Below are 19,581 nucleotides of genomic sequence, written 5' to 3'. Positions count from 1 at the left end.
GTATTCTGCTGTTGTTGGGTGTTCCATAAATATCAATTAGATTCTATTAGTTGATGGTGTTGTTGAGTTCTTCTATATACTGATTTTTGTCTAGTTGTTTTATCTAATGTCGAGGGAGAAATGTTCAAGTTTCCCATTGTAATTGTTAATGTGTCTTTTTTCCCTTAGTTCCATCAGGATTTCCTTCACATATTTTGCAGCTTTGTGGACCGGTGCATGCACAGTTCCAAATGCTGTCTTTTTTGGTAGATTAACTCTTTTATCATTATATAAAGTCCCTCTCTGTCTCTGATCATTTCCTTTGCTCAGAAGTCTACTTTATCTGATACGAATATAGTTACTCTGCTGTCTTTTGATCAATGTTTGCATGGGATATCTTTATCCATCCTTTTACTTCAATCTACCTATACCATTATATTTGAAATAAATTTCTTGTGGACAGCACATAGTTGGGTCATGTTTTCTATCTCGTCTTTTAATTGGTGTGTTTAAACCATATACATCTAACGTAATTTTTGATATTTTAAGGGTTCAATGTTTATTTTTATTAAACACTTTATTTTTTGTTTTCTGTTTTATTTTCTGTTTCTCCGTTTTCTTTTTTCTACCTTAATTGAGCATTTTAAGAATTCTGTTTGAATTTATCTCTAGAGTTTCTGAGTATGTCTCTTTGGATGGTTCATTCAGTGTTTGCTCTAGGTGTTATGTTATATATCCATAACATCAGAGTCTACTGGCTCAAGTGAAGTGTAGGAATCTTATTTCCTGTTATGTTCCCCGTTTATAACATAATCGCCTTAAATAGTTCTCTCTATACATTTAGAACCACATTAGGAAGTGCTGTAATTTTGCTTCACTGTCAAACAACTTAGAAAACGCAAGAGGAGAGGAAAAATGTATGCACCATATTTTCACTCTTCCTTCCTTCCTGACGTTTGAAGGTTTCTCATTTTAGAGACCTTTCTTTAGTTATTCTTTCAGGATAGGTCTCTGCTGGGAGCAAATTCTCTTAGTTTTCCTTCAAAAAATGTCTTGATTTTAGCACTTGCGAAATGCCATGCTACTTCTTTCTGGCCTCCATTGATTCTGACGAGAAATTCACCGTGATCGGAATTTTTTTTTTTTTTCCACTATAGATAAGGTGTTATTTCTCTCTTATTGCATTTAGATTTTCCCCCTTGTTTTTAGTTTTTAGAAGTGTGACCCATGATGTGTCGTTGTGGTTTGGATTTATTTGGTTTTATCTTGTTTGGGGTTCCCTTGGCTTCTTGAATATGTGAGTTTATGCCTTGCCAATTTAAAAAGTGCTCAGACATTACCACTTCCAATACTTTTTCAGCTCCCCTTCTCCCTGCACTTTCTCCTCTCTTTTGAAGAGTCCGATGACACAAATGTTAAATATTTTGTTATCGTCCCACAGGTGTCTAGAGTTCTTTCTGGGGCTTTCACTGTGTCTAGTGGGAGGAATAGGGAAAAGGTACATTTATTCCATCTTCCCTAAAGTGGAAATCTAGGTTTGTTTGTTTGTTTGCTTATTTATTTATTAACTTTTTTTTTTTTTTAGGTGAGGCAAGCCTTGGTTGATCTCGCAGATTGCAAGAAACTTGTCAGCTTACAATCCCTTATTTTTTGTAATTTTTTATGCCTACAGTACCTGGTCTTCCTAGGTAGACTCCCATCCAAGTACTAATCAGGCCCAACCCAGCTCGGTAGGTATATTTAGTTTTAAGCAGGCCACTTTTCTTAACTCTTTTATAATAATAGGAAGAAGATTCTAAAGAAGAAGGAGGATGGCTAATAAACAATGAATGCTGTTCTGTAGTCAACAGCTTAAGATATAGGGAAGAACTCATTTTACAGATGAGGAACATGTGCACCAGGTCCCATTGTCCCACAGGTAGTAAGTGGCAGGGCTGGGATTCAAGCCCTAGTTAAGGGTGCCTACAGCCGTGACTCTTAATTTCCTTCTCTTTTCTTATCCATTCTGGCTTACACTGCCTCTCTGAAAAAACAGCCTATATAGTAGAAAGTATACATGTGTCATAGGGCGGGGGCTGTTAAGGAATGAATAGCTGGGAAGAGTCAGAAAGCTATCACAACAGCTCAAGTGAGAGATGCTGGTGGATTCAGATATCTTTTGAAGGTAGAAGCAACAGGATGCACTGATGGATTGGATGTGTGGTGTAAAGCAAAGAGAGGAGTTAAAAGTGAATTATGTTTTTGGCCTGAGCAACTGGGGGATATAGATGTCATTTATGAGAGGCAAATCCCAGGGGGGAAGCCCAGGTTTGTGGAATGTGCATCAAGAGTTTTGCTTGGGATACATTACACTTAGATTCTTCAAATGGAACTGTCGAGTAGGTAGCTGCAATTATGAATAAAGTTTAAGGAAGACATATGGGCTAGGTGGGGAATAGATGTGGGCATCGCCAACCTGTCGATGGTATTAAAGCCGTGGGAATGGACAGCTGCACCTCGTAGGGTAACAGAAAGGAGAAGAGGCTCAAGGGCTGAGCTCGAAATAAATAAGGGACAGCAGTGTGTGAAAAAGCTGCTTTGATTAATTCTTGTTTGTTTGTTTGTTGTTGTTTTGTTTGTTTGTTTTTGGTTAAATAAGAAACAAGGCCACTGGCTGAGAATAAGAACAGAGGATTTGGGGTGAAATGGTTGTCTTGGAGGCTAGGAGGCTGAGTTGACCAGGGGCATTGAATAGAATCTCCTACAAATGTGGAAAGCCTGTTTGTGGTTTACTGTCAGGAACTAAATGCAGCTAGAAGGGAGGTTATGCGTGTTTCAACTAAGAGCTGCTGTGTGGGTGCAGCTGTAGAGCAGGCAGAAGGTGGGTTTCAGAGAGCTGAGGTTCAGTGAGTAAGCATGTGTGGAGAGGTAGATGGTGGGAGATTTGAGTCTTCCTGGAATCAAAGTCTCCTCCCTGTTCCCCCAGACTGTAGTCCTGTTTTCAATGCTGGTTGAGTTTTCACTGGTGCCTTTCCTATTGCTCTGCTCCTTGTTCATCTCTCTGTCCTGCCCCCTACACACACCCCTCTGGGCCTCAGCCTTCCTCCTCCTCTTCCCCTCCTTTCTTGGTTTCTCCTCCTGCCTCCCTTTTTTTAGTTTCTCCTCCTGCCCACAAGCCAGCTCAGCTAGAAGAACTGGAACCAGAAAAGGCACAGTAATAGCGATTTCCTGTATTTGACCAAGCAGCTTGCCAAGTCTGAACTGATTTTCTTAGAATGCAGGCTTATTGCAGTCAGAGGAAATTCAGCAGCTACTCTGTCCTTCGTGTGCTCTGAGCCTTGCTGTTTGTTAGCTCCATTGTGAGATGTGAAGGTAGCCTCTGAGCCATTGCTTCCACTGTCTTCTGTAAGAACCTTTTTGCCCAGCAAAGGAAAGAGTGACCCAGGTGAAAAAGACTGCAGCGGACATTAAGATGCACCCCACCCCACACCCCACACACCTGCTTCCCTTCTGACTAAAGGACTTATTCCTCCAGCTTCTGGGAGTGCTGTTGGCAGATGGCTCCTGGCTGTCAGCTCTCTCTGGAATTGTTTTGGCTGAAGAGAGCCCCTTCTTGGGACAGCCTGCATGCAATGACCGGTCAATGCCAAGTTCTAAAGTCTCGGCTTCTTCAACCCAAATTAAGACATCTCAGAAGGGTCATTTCATCTTCAGAGCTCCCTGTGGGGTGAGCCGAGGCTTTCATTGAGACCGCACCGTAGCTCAACTTCCCCTAATTCCCCAGTGCTTGCCTCCCCCTCCTCCCTTCCGTAGATGTTGATCCCCTTAATAAACTCCCTGCACTCTAATCGGCATCTCGGAGTTTGCTTCCTGGGGCACCCAGTTTGCAACGGTTGATGCCAGGAGTGGTCCGAGAAAGCAGATGCTGAGCTAGGGTTTCAGTGCCTTTAGAAACTTGTTTTCTTGGCATAGTACTAAACCCACACCAGTGTCCTAAAATAATTTCTTCACCAGAGTCCTCATTTTCTACAAAATCATAATTGCATCTGTTATCTTTTGGGTTCCAAGCCCAAATCCTTCATCAAATGTAAGTTGTACCCACAGTTTCTCTTCTATTGCCCCAATCTTCAAACCAAACACCCTGCTTCTTGGGTAAGCATGAGAACACTTGTAGTTGAGCTTGCTTCTCTCATGCTGTCATCTTGCATTCTAGGTTGAAGGGCAGAGGTCAGAATTCTGGGTCGGGCCCATCCCCTGTGGGATGAACTAATTTCAAAGCAAAGGGGATCGTCGGGAGCTGAGCAGACACCCAAGTTGTGCGTGCTGCAGCCTCTCCCCTTCAAAGAGGCTCCAGAGGTTGCGATAGAATCACAGCAGCCGAGATAGAAAGCTCTACAAACTAGAATATTAATAGTAAGACCGAAATCGATATCGACCAGGGCACCATGGTATTGCCGTCCCAGCGGTCTATGGCCAGCAGAGTTATCGAACAGCTTGAACATCATCTCTGAGAAAAGCTGGCTCCCACATGATGGCTGGTGATGGGTGGTAAGGAATTTCTCTAACCTGAGGAGACAGAAGGAAGGGACGGTCTAGCTCAGGGCTTGCAAATTTAATGTGCACACATCATCTGTAGTTAAAATGCAGAGTCAACTTCACCAGGTCCAAGGTGGGGCCAGGGTTGTGCATTTCTAGCAAGCTCCTACATGATGTCAATGCTTCGGTCCAGGGACCCCATTTCCAGTAGCAAAGATCTAGAACGGTGGTTCTCAACTGTAGCTGCACCTGAGACTCACATGGAGGAATCTGCAAAACACTCAGGGATTCTGATTTCATTGGTCTGGAATGGGACCCTGACGCTGATATATATATATTTTAACTCCTCCGTAATTCTATAAACTGCTAAGATTGATTAATACTTATTTAGAATGCGTAAGCATTGTAGCTGTTATTTACTTCGTAACTATTATGCATGGCAGACAAACGCGTTTGAGGAGCTAATGACTGGGTGGACAAAGGATGATGATCAATCGAATTCTCTCTGGGTGAGGCTAGAAACATCTAGGAAGGGCCACTCCACCTGCACCACTCACCTCATGCCAGTGCACGAGAAGGCTGCTTGTAAAAACTCCCTTGCACTCTAACCACCATCCAGCTGTGGTTAGCACAACACCAGAAAGGCTAGGGCAGGCCCCATTGAAGGGATTGTGGTTTCTTTGAATCATCTGTGCAGAAGGAGGCAAAGAAAGGTCCCCATCGAATGTGAACGCAAGCAGACATCTCCGCATCTGTAATGGAAATTCTGCATAAACATATCAACTGAAATGTCCCTTGGCACTCAGACGAAGCTTTCCTCCCTCAAGTTTCACATTTTAAAAGTAGTTTCCTTTTTCATTCGGCACAAGGCAACGATGGTAATGCTTTGAGACCAGTCGCTCTGTAAAGTTCTTAAGTGTGTTTCATGTTATTTTCCTAGGGCTGCCATTACAGAGCACCAAAAACTGGGTGGCTTAAAACAACAAAAATCTATTCTTTCACAGTTCTGAAGACCCATGTCCAAAATCAGAATGTTAGCAGGGCTGTTCTATTTCTGAAGACCCAATGGAGAACCTGTTCCATGCCCGTCTCTCTCAGTTTCCGGTGCTGCGGGCAATCTTTGGTGTTCCTTGGCTTGTAGAAGCATCGCTCCAATCTTCTGCCTCTGTCATCACATGGCTGTCCTCCCTATGTGTTTGTATGTCCATGTCCCCTCTCTTTTTCTTGTAGGGCAGCAGTCATATTTAATTAAAGGTCCACCCTACCAATGTGACCTCATCTTAGTTAATAGAATCTGTTACAATCCTATTTCTAAACAAGGTCATAGTCTGAGATTCCGCAAAGAACATGAATTTTGGGGGATACCACCTAATCCAGTATACTTTTTTTTTTTTTAACCTAAAGACGGAAAGACTCTAAGGCCATCACAGATACATATTAGAAATGCTTTGCCCAAACGCCTTGCCAAATGACCCTTAAATGTAAGTCTTCTACCTAACAGCCAGCCTATTCTATTTCCAGCAACTTCTCAGGCAGTGCTATGTGATAGAAAGAATGCAGAACACCGGGCCCGGGGGACCTGAGGTCTAATCTCCACTTAGCCGTGTGACTTTGGTTAAGTTGCTTAAACTCTCTAAGGTTGCCTAACGTGTGATGGGGGCCTTCGAGGAGACAATTAAACGTCTGTCGGACACTTTCTTTTGTGTGATTCGTCATATAAGAAGCTTTATAGTTGTTGTTTGATGAACAGAAATATTATCTGCATGAAGCTGTGAGGATAAGTTAGTTAACATATAGCCTGATATCATCATCGTTGGTGATGAATAAATATTAGTTCTTTTTCTATTACTCCTCACACCAGGTGCCGGCAATTTTGATACACCAACCAGCCCATGTCACTCCCCAGCCTCCGTAAGCAGAGGCACCCAGGTCACCTGCCCATGCATTTCTGATGGGCAGCATGGAGCTGAAGACTCTGGAGTCAGCTCTGTCAGGAACTCCCATTGCGACTCAGGCGGGTCATTTAAACTCTTTCTATCTGGTGGTCCACTCTGCCGCCTACTCAAGAATGAGCAGCATCTGAGAGCAACATGCCAGCGTGGAAAGTGCAGACCCAGGGCCCAGGAGGCAAGAATGCTCTCAGATGCTGGCTCAGGTGGCTGTGAAGTGTCCGCGTCCTGAGTTCTCAATACCAAAGTGGTCCGGAGCTCACCTGTTCTACCCCACCATTTTCCCCTTTGTGTACCTGCCCCGATCTTTACTGGCTGGCTGTGTTTGAAACTCCATGTGGAGCTGCCAGGGGTTAATTGACTTCTAGCCTTTTAAAGAAAATATGAAACAAGAATCCCTCCCTGAGTCTGGACAGTGTGCATGTCTGTGTTTCCTTGCTCTTTTGCAGGACTTCCTGTTTCTGCAAAGATTCTTCCCCCACCCCATCAACTTTAAAAGTCACTGGGCACTTGTGCAAGTCTATCAGCCACCACAGAGCACCCTTGCTTTGCCATCTCTCTTTCTTTTCCAGGGACCTCTCCACTGAATGCCATTTGAGTGACATTGCTGATGGGCTGAGCTGCTGCTGTGTCTGCTGGGTGTGGCCATCTCTTCAGGCATCAAGCCATGAAGATACAGGGGGGTCACACTCCCAGTTTTTTGGACAAGTCATAAACACCCTATCTCCACAACAATAACAATCCATTACATTTTTAAGACACACCAAAGCTTTCCAAGCACTTTCACAACGTATTATCTCATTAAGTCACAACCTCCCCATGGAAGCTTTATGTCCATTTTACAGATGAGGATCCTAACCCCTTGTTAACATGTGAGCTGCAGCCAGTGGCATCTGCATGCCCGGGAGCTGGTTAGAGATGCAGAATCTTGGGCTCAGACCTGCTGAATCCTGCTCTGCAGTTGAAGAAGATTCCCAGGTGATTTGTGTGCATTAAAGCGAGGAAACACTGGACTATGACTCAGGAAGATTCAGTGGCTTTCTCAGAGTTTCATGGCAACTTGGTGACGGAGTTGGGATGAGAACCCAGGCTCTGAGACTCCCAGAAAAATGCTTTTCTTACAATAATGCTTTACTTTCTGCTCAAAGGCACATCCATCCCTCAAGGCCAGCTCACCCAGAAGGCCCAAGCAGAATCAGGCACCATTACTTTTGCTCCTGAAGCCCTAGATATGGTCTGTCAAGGGAGTGAATGCATCTGGCCTTGCAATACGGTAAAGAAAATGGAATCCCAAGCATCTTCTTAAGGTAGCTGTTGGATTTGTCTGGAAGAGCTATAGCACTTGAGGTGGACACATCTGAGTGATGGGGGAGCAAAGGAAATGAACCGCTGTGCAAAAGGAAGAATTGGTGTTGATCCTGAGAATGAGGAAGACCAAGGTGCAGAGAGAAATTCGGAGGAGAAAGGAAGAGGAGAGAGTACCAAAACCTCGTGGGAGGCGGTACAGCAGTTTCTGAATTCTTGGTGGGAGTGAATCGCTTTTTGTTTCGTTCTTTTTGGATGGTGGTGAATAGGCTGTGCTTTGCACAAAGCAGAGGCTTGGGGCGACACATTGAAGCCGAGAACAACCCACGCCAGAGGGGTGAGAGGCCTCAGTGGGCCGGGTTGTCTCTCATTCTTCTTGGAATCCCCAAGACCTAGTCCAGTGCTCCCCAAATGTTTCTTGTATGAATGAATGAGAGCTGAAGAAAGCCATACGTATTATCTAGTTCAATTCTGTTTATTTGTCCCGAGGGGCCCCTTTACATCTTATCACTCACCCCACAGCAGTAACCAGTCTTTTGATTCCTGATGCCATCAGTTTGTTTTACCTGTTTTTGGTCCCTCGTATAAGTGGAATCATATAGTATGCTGTTTTTGTGCCTGGCTTCATCTGTGCAATACTATGTTTGTGGGATTCAGCCATACTATTTTGTATAATTGTTAATTATTCATTCACATTGCTGTAGTGTATTCTGTTGTGTGAATATACCAGAATCTATGTATCTATTTTACTATTGATGGATATTTAAGTAGTTGCCAGTAGTCTACCATGAATATCATTGCTATTAATATTCTAATACATATCTTTTGTGAAATGCATCTTTGAAAAATCTTCCATAACTGCACCCTCATGAGAGTTTGATGGGAAATAGGATATTTTCATGGTCTCAAAGACTCTCTCCACAAATGGTTTATCAATAACAAAAGGGAAAGCATCAGCTTTACTACTGGCAGACATTTTAATCAAATGAACAAGGTTAATATCACCAACATTGAGAGTAAATGACATCATGTGTCCCTTGAGAAGGACACATCATTTTTGTGGTATTTCTGCCAAAAAAGTTTAACCAAGATCTAATCATAAGGAAATGTCAGTCAAATTCACACTGAGGGACATTCTAAAAAATAATTGGCCTGTATTCTAAAAAAAAAAAAAAAAAAAGTCACTGCCTTGAAAAACAATGAGAAGCAGAGTTACAGTTTCAGATAAAGGCAAGTAAAAGGTGAAAGTAATGAAATGGCTGCCATCTGTATGTGGAAATGCTTACTTCCCTCCCCGGTGTTTCCATGAGGAGCTTCCAAACCCTTTTTCACTTAGTAACGGACACTTAAGGTGTGGCTTGATAGCTGTTTTTTAATCACTAAGTAATATCCCATTGCATACATCACCACAGTTGGTTTATCCATCCATCTAGTGAAGGGCATCTTGATTGCTTCCATTTTTTTGGCAACTATAAAAAAGCTGGCGTAAATAGTCATGCTCAGGTTTTTGTGTGGATATGTTTTCAACTCATTTGGGTAAACACTTAGGAACATGATTACTGGGTTATATGATAAGCACATTTTCGCTTTATAAGAAATTGCCAAATTGCCTTCCAAATTGTCTATACCATTTTGCATTCCCACCAGCAACAAATGAGTTTGTCTTGCTCTGCATCCTCTCCAGCATTTGGTGTTGTGAGTGTTTTGGATTTTAGCCATTCTAATCAAAGTATGGTGGTATCTCACTCTTTTATTGCTAGGACACGCAGTATCCCAGCTTTAGGTGTAAAGAATTAATTTTATTCAATATTCATATACATTACAAAATGATCACACAGTAAGTCTAGTCACCACCTTATCACCATGCAAAGTTATTACAATATTATTGACTATATTACTATTATTGACTATGCTGGAAGTGATCCCCATGACTTATTTATCTTATAACTGGAAGTTTTTACCTCTTAATTCCCTTTACCTATTTCGCCAGCCCTCTAACCCCTCTCCCACTGGTAATCACCAGTTTGTTTCCTGTATCTATGAGTTAGTTTTAGTTTAGTTCAGTTTGTTCATTTGTTTTATTTTTCAGATTCCTCAAATAAATGAAATCGCACAGTATCTGTCTTACTGTTTGATTTATTTCACTTAGCATAATACTCTCCAGGTCTATCTATGTTGTTGCAAATGTCTAGAATTCATTTCTTTGTGGCCAAATAATATTCCATCATGTATAGGTACCGCATCTTCTTTATCTAATCCTCTGTTGATAGGCACTTAGGTTGCTTCCATATCTTGGCTATTGTAAACAGTGCTGCAATGAACATAGGGGTGCATATATCTCTTCGAATTAGTGTTTTTGTTTTCTTTGATAAATACCGATGAGTGGAATTGCTGGCCTGTGTGGTAGTTCCATTTTTACTTTTTTGAGGAAAACTCCATACTGGTTTTCATAGTGGCTACACCAATTTTCATTCCTACCAACAATGCACAAAGGTCCCCTTTTCTCCACACCCTCACCAACACTTGTTATTTTGAGTCTTTAATCGGGTTGCTTTTTTAATATTAAATTGTATAAGTTATTTTTGAATTTTAGATAATAACTCCTTATCAGATGCAGAATTTGCAAATATCTGCTCCCATTCAACGGGTTGCCTTTTCATTCTGTTGATGACTTCCTTCACTGTGCAAAAGATTTGAGTTTGATGGAATCCCACTTATTTATTTTTGCTTTTGTTGCCCTTGCCTGAGGAAACTGGTCTAAAAAAATATTGCTAACACTGATGCCTGAAAGCTTATTGCTTATGTTTTCTTCTAAGAGTTTTATGGTTTCCAGTCACTTTTGTTTTAATTTATAATTCTCTAATGACATAAAGCGTTGAGCACATTTTTTGTATGCAAATTTGCCATCTGTAGTTGTTCTTTGGTGAGATTATTCTCAAAACTTAAAGTAACAACAGAAAAAAATAGTAAGCCCAACTCTACTCTTCCACCCACCACAGATAGATATCTACAAAGGAGCTGTTACTAGGCACAAACACACCTGAGAGTGCAGACTCTGAGAAGAAGAAATTAGCAACTGAAACAAAGGCTCTAATTAAGGTATGTATTACTAAGCATCCTTGGGGAAGAACGACCTAAGGAAGTAGGGACACTTTTATGTCTTTGGGAAAGAGGCAAAGGGGAGGCTGATACTTCAAAGTTCTTGAACAAGAGGTGAATTTTTTTAATCTTTGCATGTCCCCAAGAGTGCACAAACCCTATCTATGGCTTAGTGGCTGCCTGTGACTCTGGCTGAGGAAAGCAAGCCTTGCTGTTGTTGTCTGAAGGATGTTAGGAGGGAGCTAAAGTTCTTATAAGAGTGGGAGAAAAGATCCTTCATATTACCAGGGGTCACCAGGTGTCATGGGGGAACCTGTCCTCGTGTGGATACAATGCTTATATCAGACGGCAGAAGGACAAGTGTCTTTTGTACTCAAGGCAGAAAGTTGGCAATCAGAAGTTCATCGCTGACTCGATGTTAACTTAAATGGTTTTACTCTATTTTCGCTAAACCCTGAAAAGCTTTATGAGCCCTGTTTCGTAGACAAAGGACCCAAAGCTCAGTTTGAAAAACAAGCTCAAGTTTTCTTTGCTATAAAGTAATCTAGAACTTGGAAGCCTAGGGGCCTAGACTCCGCAAGACTGGAGCTTTTTACTCTATCCACAAATTAGAGAAATATGGAAAAGAAAAATAGTTTGGAGTTAACAGATGTGTTTTCGAGTCTTAGCTCTGTCATCTCACTCTCTGTGGATTGAAGCTCTCTGAAATTCAGACGTAATTGTTACTCCAGAAATGGAAAAGACATTTTCATGCCAGCTTCCTAGAGATGCAATAGAAATAAATGTTGCGCATCTAAGATTCCTGGCCCACCGTAATAGACGGTAGATAGCTACTACTTCTCATGAATTTTACTGAAAAAGATCAAGGTGGCGTGTGGATTGGGTGTCATTAGGAAGGCTCTGGAAAAGAGAATGGATTGAGGACCAACTCATATTCTAGGATAGAAAGATGAACTAAAACTTGTTTAAAAAAAAAAAAAAACTTTAAAAGACAAAAAAGAAGATGTGGCAGGGGATGGAGTTTTGAGAGATGCCACAAAAAATTGTAAAAAGACCCATTTTTATACTTCAGAAACTAGTTTTTAAAAAAATCTACTTGGGAGTAAATACTTAAATGAAATTAATATTTTAAAAAATGGCTAACTTGTTTGGCATTTCAAATTATAGAAAGGTGGCATAGTAGATAGGGATTCTGAGTGTTCAGCGATCGAATGCCTTGAAAAATAATAAATCTAGATTGAAAGTGCCTTGAATGTATATATCAGTTTGAGAAGAATTATCATGCTTTAAATGTTGAATCTTCCTTTCCATAAATATAGTATATATTTCCTTTTAATCATGTCTTCTTTTACATCTATCTACGAAGTTTTATAACATTTTACATAACTGAATTGCAGTTTTTATCAGGTTTGTTCTTAATAAGCCTCGTAATGTTTGTTGCTAGTATGATTGGGATCATTTTTTCTATTGCATTTTAAAATTAATTATTTATGGTGCTTATGAAAGCAGCTAAAAGAATGAGCTAAACTTTTTAGTATCGCTTAGCTGTATTTCTAAAACAACATACCCGGAGAAGAAAAACAAGACAGAAAATGAGAGATGTGATGTTATGCCATTTATGTAAGTTAAAAGTGAACACAAAACAGTATTATGTATTGTTGATGGAGACATATAGTATGTAAAAGTACAGGGAGAGATTGTTTAAAAAAATACAAAATTGGTTTTAGTAATTGCTCCCGTGGTGTGGGGTTAAGCTGTATAGTTAAAGTGAACTTTAATCTTTGTTACATTAGAAAGGAAGAAAGGAAGGGAGGGAGAAAGAAAAGGAAGAAAAAAGAACCAGAAGCAAATATGACAATATATTATTCGTTGCTAATTATAGATGGTGAAACTATAGGTATTTAAAAGTCCTTTTTAAATTTCGCTTTTCTTGTCCCCCCCACCCCCGCCTATTAGTCAGCCAAGTATTAGTCAGCCAGGGCAGTTTTCAATTTTTGAAAAGTGTTAATAGACTAGTCTTATTTCAGCATCAATTCGAATCAAAAAGTCTCATCTAGACATCATCTAAATCAGGTATGTGTGAGACTTGAGCTACGATCCATTTTGAATTTTGGGGCGGGGGGCATAAACATTTAGTCCATACATGGCTTTAGGACTTCAACATGTGAATTTGATGGGGAGGGGAGGGGAAAGGAACCATGTTCCGTCCACATTTTTAAATAAAAATATTTTAAAGGAATAAATGTCTCTTAGGTGCCTCTGTGACCAAGTCCTCCTGCCTTGATGGATTATACACTCGAGCCTAACGTGACAGTTACTGACGACTACTATCCTAATACCATCACAAGCCCCTGTGATGGGGAACTCATCCACAGAAATAGCAAGTCACTTCTTGCCGTCTTTTACTGCATCCTGTTTGTACTCGGTCTTCTGGGAAACAGCCTGGTCATCCTGGTCCTTGTCATCTGCAAGAAGTTAAGAAGCATCACAGATGTGTACCTCTTGAACCTGGCCCTGTCTGACCTGCTTTTTGTCTTCTCCTTTCCATTTCAGACTCACTATCAGCTCTACGAGTGGGTGTTTGGAACTATAATGTGCAAGGTGGTCTCTGGCTTTTATTACATTGGCTTCTTCAGCAGCATGTTCTTTATCACCCTCATAAGCTTGGACAGGTACCTGGCAATTGTCCACGCTGTGTATGCCATGAAAGTGAGGACAGCCAGGATGGGCACAGCCCTGAGCTTGGTAGTATGGCTGACTGCTATCTTGGCCGCCAGCCCACCGCTAGTATTTTACCAAGTGGCCTCTGAAGATGGCATCCTACAGTGTTATTCATCTTACAATCAACAGACTTTGAAGTGGAAGTTCTTCATTCACTTTGAAATGAACATCTTAGGCCTGTTGATCCCCTTCACCATCCTTCTGTTCTGCTACATTAGTATCCTGCTCCAGCTGAAGAATTGCCAAAACCACAACAAGACCAAGGCCATCAAGCTGGTGCTCACTGTGGTCATTACATCTTTACTCTTCTGGGTCCCATTCAATGTGATCCTCTTCCTCACTTCCCTGCACAACATGCACATCTTGGATGGATGCGTCACGAGCCAGAGGCTGATCTATGCCACCCATGTCACAGAAACCATTTCCTTCACTCACTGCTGTGTGAACCCTATCATCTATGCTTTCATGGGTGAGAAGTTCAAGAAACATCTCTCAGAAATATTTTGGAAAATTTACAACCACATCTCCCTCTTCCTGGGGAGACAAATCCCCAGAGAAAGCTGCGAAAGATCATCGTCTTTCCGTTCTGCAACCACGGACTACATTTTGTGAGGAGTGTACCGCAAAGGGGGTCTCTGCTTTCATCACCACTCTTCTTTCAAAAGGAAAACATGATTTATATCAGAGTCTGAGGTGCCACGAAGGGATGCTCTCAGAAATGTAGTTACAGACACACGATATAGTTCATATTAAATGAGCTCCTACCATTGCAAGTTAATCTTCTCAACTTTTGAAGCCTTGATTATCTTCTGAAGATAGCCTACATATTACACTTTTAAGTGTAATATCTGTTATGAGTTTTTGAGTGTCTTTATATATGAATTTAAATTTTATCAAATGCTTTTTTCTTATCCATTGAGGGAATCGTATAGCTTTCCTCCGTTATTCTGTTAACTTGGTAAACTACATTGATTGATTTTCTTATGTTAAATCAACCTGTATGTTCTTTGGCAATAAAAATGACCTCTTGATCATGATCATTTTCATAAATAATTGAATTCTCTTAGGATTTTTTGTATCTGTGTTCACGAGAGATATTGTCCTGTAATTTTCCCTTCTTACAATGTCCTGGTCAGGTTTGGCCTCAAAAAAAATGTGTTGAGAAGTATTTCCTTTTCCACTACTCTCTGGAACAGTTTGTGTAAAAAATTTGGTGTTATTTCTTCTTTAAATGTTTGGTGAAATTAATTAGTGAAGCCATTGTGGTTTCTCTGTAGAAAGATTTCAAGTTATGCATTCAAATTCTTGGCAGATAGAGATTATTCAGATTTTCCATTTTTGTTTGTCTCACTTTTGGAAAGTTGAGATTTTTAAGGAATTTTTCCCACTTTATCTAAGTTGTCAAACATATTTTCATAAGGTTCTCCCTAATATATTCTCATAGTCTTTTTAATGCAGGAGGATCTGATGTAATGTCCCTTTTCATTGATAATATTGGTCATTTGTGTTTTTATCTCTTTTTTCCTGATAAGTTTTATGGGGTTTATCAATTTTACCAATCATTTTAAAGAACCAGCTTTTGATTTTGTTGATTTTCTATTTTTGTCTTTTTATTAATTTTTGCTCTTATCTTTATCTTATCTGGTTTTGGGGGGTTTAATTTGCTGTTTTATTCTAGCTTCTTGAAATGGAACCTTACATTATTGAATCTCAACCTTTGTTCATTTCTGAAAAATGCCTTTAAAGCTACAAAATTCCCTCTAAGCACTACTTTGGCTATATCTCATACATTTGACATAATATATTTTCATTAATTTTCAATTTAAATTATTTTCTACTTTTCTATTGTGAATTCTTTTTTGAATCATTAATTGTTTAGGAGTTAATTACTAAAAAATTTCCAAACATTTGGGGATTTCTAATATGTTTATGTTTTCATTTCTAGTTTGAGTTTCCACTGTTCTCAGAGAACATACATGTATGCATTCAGATTTTTTGAAATTTATTGAAAATTGTTTTATGACCCAGAATATTGTAAATGTTTCATGTATATTTGAAAAGAATACGTGTATTATGTAGTTGTAGGCTGCAGCTGATTAATCAGATTGTTCAAATCTTCTATATTCTTGCTGATTTTTCTGTTTGCTTATTCTATGAGTCATTGAGAAAGGTATATTAAAATTTCTAACTGTGATTATTTGTCTCTTTTCATTTTGACTCAGATAATTTTTGCCATATATATCTTGAAGCTATTCATTAGGCGCATACAAATATAGGATTGTTATGCCTTTTTATTGAATTGACTATCCAGTTTCAGAACCTTTTCAACACTCCAAAGGGAAGTTCCATACCTATTAGTGATCATCCCTCTAAGACTCCCTCTTCCCCAAGCACTAATTTGCACTGTCTCTGTGGAATTTCTTATTCTGGATACTTCATATAAATGGAATCATACAGTGTGTGGTCTTTTGTGTCTGGCTTCTTCCATTTTGAAAAGTGTTTTCAAGTCTAGGCTCATTTTTGCAAGGAAAAATGCAAGGAAAATAAATTCTGACTTTCACCCTTGGTACTGTCAGACTAGGTAAAAAAAGAGTGTAAAAGCTGGACAAAAGTTAAAAATATATTTGTATCCAACTGCTTCAGAATTCATGGATAAGACATAAAGGAGATGTCTTATCCATGAGACACCTTGGAGAAGACATAAACCCAGAAAGCTGAACCCAGTGTTTGGATCTGTTTCTCCCTTGGAGATAGGTGCCAATTTCAGAATGGGTTTCTGCAAGGCTGAGAATCTGAGTAGCATTTGATTAACACATAAGGAAAGGAAGTTTAAAGTTGGACCTCAGTACTTTACAAAACAGAATGCTGGTAAATCTCCTCTGTTTTCAGTTGGGACTCTGAGAACTATACCTTAGGATTAGTGTGAACCAGGAAAAGAGAAGCCCTTGGAAGAGCTAGAACCTAGCTTTCAATCCTTAGAAATTGGTTTGAGGGAATCCCAGGTTGCTGCTGCTCCCCCAGGAAACTGACAAAATCAAACATTAATCCCCTCTAGAGGAAGATAATATCATCCTCTACCTGAATCATTCCACCAGCAGGCTTCCAAATATTTTCAAACTTTTTTTTGTATTTTTGGCACACAGTAGAAATATCCAGACACATGAAAAGACATGAGATCATTAACAAAAAAGACCAGAAGCAACAGACAATAGAAGCAGACCTATAATAGGAATTCCAGATATGGATGTGACAAAACACAGATTTTTAAAACAACTAGGCTTACTATGATCACCTAGATAAAAGGAAGGCTTGAAAATTTAGCAGGGAACTGGAAAGTATAATTTTTTATAGAGGAGATCATATATTTGAAAATTACTAACTAGAAACTCTAAAAGTGAAAAATAAAATAATTAAAATTAAGAACTTCAACGGATTAGACATAGCTGAGAGGAAATTAGTAAACTGCGAGATAGGCAAGAAAAATAAAGCATAGAGAGACTGAAAAAAAAGGAAAGGAAAAGGAAAAGAAAAATATAATGGAGAGAGCGAGAGAAATAGAGCATAAAACAATAGACACTAACATGTATTTTCGAGTCCTAAAAGGAGAATAGAAAAAGCAATATTAGAAAATATAATGGTTGAGGATGTTCCCATGTTAAAGAACCACATGAAGAGAAATAGTCAGGAAGTCCCAAGTAGAATGAATAACTTCACGCCCAGGCATGTCGGAAATTGATAAAAACCAAAAACAAAGAGAAAATCTTAAAAGCATCCAGATTTTTAAAAAAGACATTATCTTCAAAAGAGCAGCAATTGAAGTGAAAAAGAAATGATACCTCCTCTAAAGAGCTAAACGCCAAACTAAAATTTTATATCCAGTGAAGACATTCGTTAGAAATGATGGTCACATAAAGCATTTCGTAAATTTTTAAATAAAAAGCATCAAATACGAACAAGACAAAGGAATAAAATGAAGCTTCTAAATAGTAATATAAAAGACCTTCATGACCTTTTTGTAAGGAAAGATGTCTTAAACGGAATTCAAAAATATTAACCATAAATTAACTTTGACTGCTTTGACATCGACTTCTATTAAATAAAAGACTAAGTAGTGAATGCTGTGATGTGCCACCAGGTCCTCCCTCGGGAGTGAAGAACTTTTTACTCCAGCTGCTGGGAGAGCCATCGGCAGATAACATTCAGTTCTCAGCCTCCCTGGGGATTGCTTTTTTGCCCCCTTTAGAGAGTGGGCTACATCCCATGATGGATTAACTTGTAGAATGTCCTAGTCCCCTCATCCCAGTTGGGATAGCTTTGAAGGACAGAGTCAGCAAAAATTCGCGTTAATTCTGCAGTGCAGCTCTGACTTCTCTCTCTCCTCATCCATGCTTCCTTCCCCGGGGTTGATCCCAGCGGCAGACTCAGGAAAACTTCCTAACACCAGCCTCCATCTCAGACTCCGTTTCTTGGGAAACCCAACCTGTCACAGACACCCGTGAGAAAGTGAAAAGGCACACACAAAGCCTCAGAATGCATCATGGCTTCAGAGTTGTATAAAACAAAACGAAAATAAAAACATTAAGTGGAGAGACAATAGGATAATAAATGATAATGACGGAGGCAATAAAAGAACAAAACGAAACGAAACGAAACGAAAACAGATTTACAGGCTTAATTTCTACTTTTCACCTCTGCAACATGCTTTCTCCGTGAGACAAAAGGTGAATTAGACTGTAAGTTAATCATAACTTAGTAAAAAAAAAAAAAAAATGCAACCCTTTCTAGAGGGGGAAAAAAAAACCCAAAACAACAAACAAACAAAAAACTCTTCGACAGGCCCTGTAAAGCTCTGCAAAGCCAGCCTCACCGACCTGTCTCCATCTTGCCCGTTGCTCCCTCTACCTGTGCCATTCCACGGCTCCGCCCTTCCTTGAACCCTGGAAGATCGATCGCTATTTTTCATTCAAATAGTTCCCCTCTCACTTTTTATGTGTGTATTCCGCCCTCCCCTTTGATCTCTACTTATCTGAGTGTTAGCACTTTTACTTTTCTTATTCATAACTCGTAGTTTTATTTTATTATACACACCCACCCACACAATGTGCTCTTCACTTCGGCTTTTAAATTTTTCACACTGGCAGCACAATGAAGCACTCAGTCAACACTTGCTGAGTTGAAATGATGAGGGCAGCGGGGATATGGAGACGGGGACGGAGGGACATTTATATTTTGAGACACCTGCTTTGAGCTGAGCACACCCAGCATTTTCTCGTTGACCTTCAGAGAGTCCTTCAAGACAATTATTGTTAACCTAAGAGGCTGCCAAACTGGAATCCCAGAGCCTGATGTCTCCAAACCAAACCAGGGGAGTTCTGCCCTGCCTCCTGCATCAGCCAGCAGGTCCCCTGTCTTCTACACCTGTGCTCTGTGCTCCTCCACCAGGCTGCCCAGCTGCCGAGCCTGGAGCAGGCCAAGCTCTGGAGGACAGGACTCTGAGTGCAGCCAGCTGCGTGGGAGGGGCCACCATGCTGGGCTCAGCTGGACTGGACCAGCTCTGTGGTTGGCGTGTGGCTTGGGGAGCAGTTTCCCCTCCGGACTGCTGCCTGCCAGGACTTTTCTCTCTCTGATCCAGCAAAAACCATTTGGAGCAGCCGACACTTGTACCCCTGGATCCCAAACCATGCCAGGCTTTCCTGAGGGGACATTGCAAGGGATACCTCAAAAGTCCCGTCCTGGGCCCTGCTCCTTCATTTACAAACTGGCCTAAACTAACCTCCCTGAGCGTCAAAGAGGTCATCTGTAAGACAAGGATGATGAAGATGGTGACGAGGATAAATGTCATCATCCTGCCGGTTCCACAGAACTGCCCGACGTCCAATCTGTAACCCATAAACCTCTTTGTACACATAAAAGGTTAATAATTATTACTATAACAAAAATACATAGCATATAGCCTTGTACTAGCTGTGTAAGTTAAAGCAATTTTAACTGTTCTGTGCTTCTGTTTGCCTAT

The 19,581-nt window shown here is 40.3% G+C and overlaps 1 protein-coding gene across 2 annotated transcripts; it reads left to right on the top strand.

Moving 5' to 3' along the window:
• Window positions 1–10,796: 10,796 nt before the first annotated feature.
• On the top strand, window positions 10,797–14,365 carry CCR8 (C-C motif chemokine receptor 8). 2 transcript variants are annotated; one of them, XM_011357410.1, is made up of 2 exons: window positions 10,797–10,847; window positions 13,101–14,365. In XM_011357410.1, the coding sequence occupies exon 2, from the start codon at window positions 13,131–13,133 to the stop codon at window positions 14,178–14,180; it is 1,050 nt and encodes a 349-aa protein (XP_011355712.1). In that variant the 5' UTR covers window positions 10,797–10,847; window positions 13,101–13,130; the 3' UTR covers window positions 14,181–14,365. The 2 variants fall into 2 exon arrangements, with proteins under 2 accessions (XP_011355712.1, XP_011355713.1); XM_011357411.1 differs by lacking the exon at window positions 10,797–10,847 and adding an exon at window positions 12,893–12,920.
• Window positions 14,366–19,581: the final 5,216 nt, after the last annotated feature.

Source organism: Pteropus vampyrus, unplaced genomic scaffold, assembly GCF_000151845.1.
Source record: "Pteropus vampyrus isolate Shadow unplaced genomic scaffold, Pvam_2.0 Scaffold35, whole genome shotgun sequence".
Taxonomy (NCBI): Eukaryota; Metazoa; Chordata; class Mammalia; order Chiroptera; family Pteropodidae; genus Pteropus; species Pteropus vampyrus.
The sequence above is the reverse complement of the archived record's forward strand: the minus strand, read 5'-3'. Positions and strand labels throughout refer to the sequence as shown.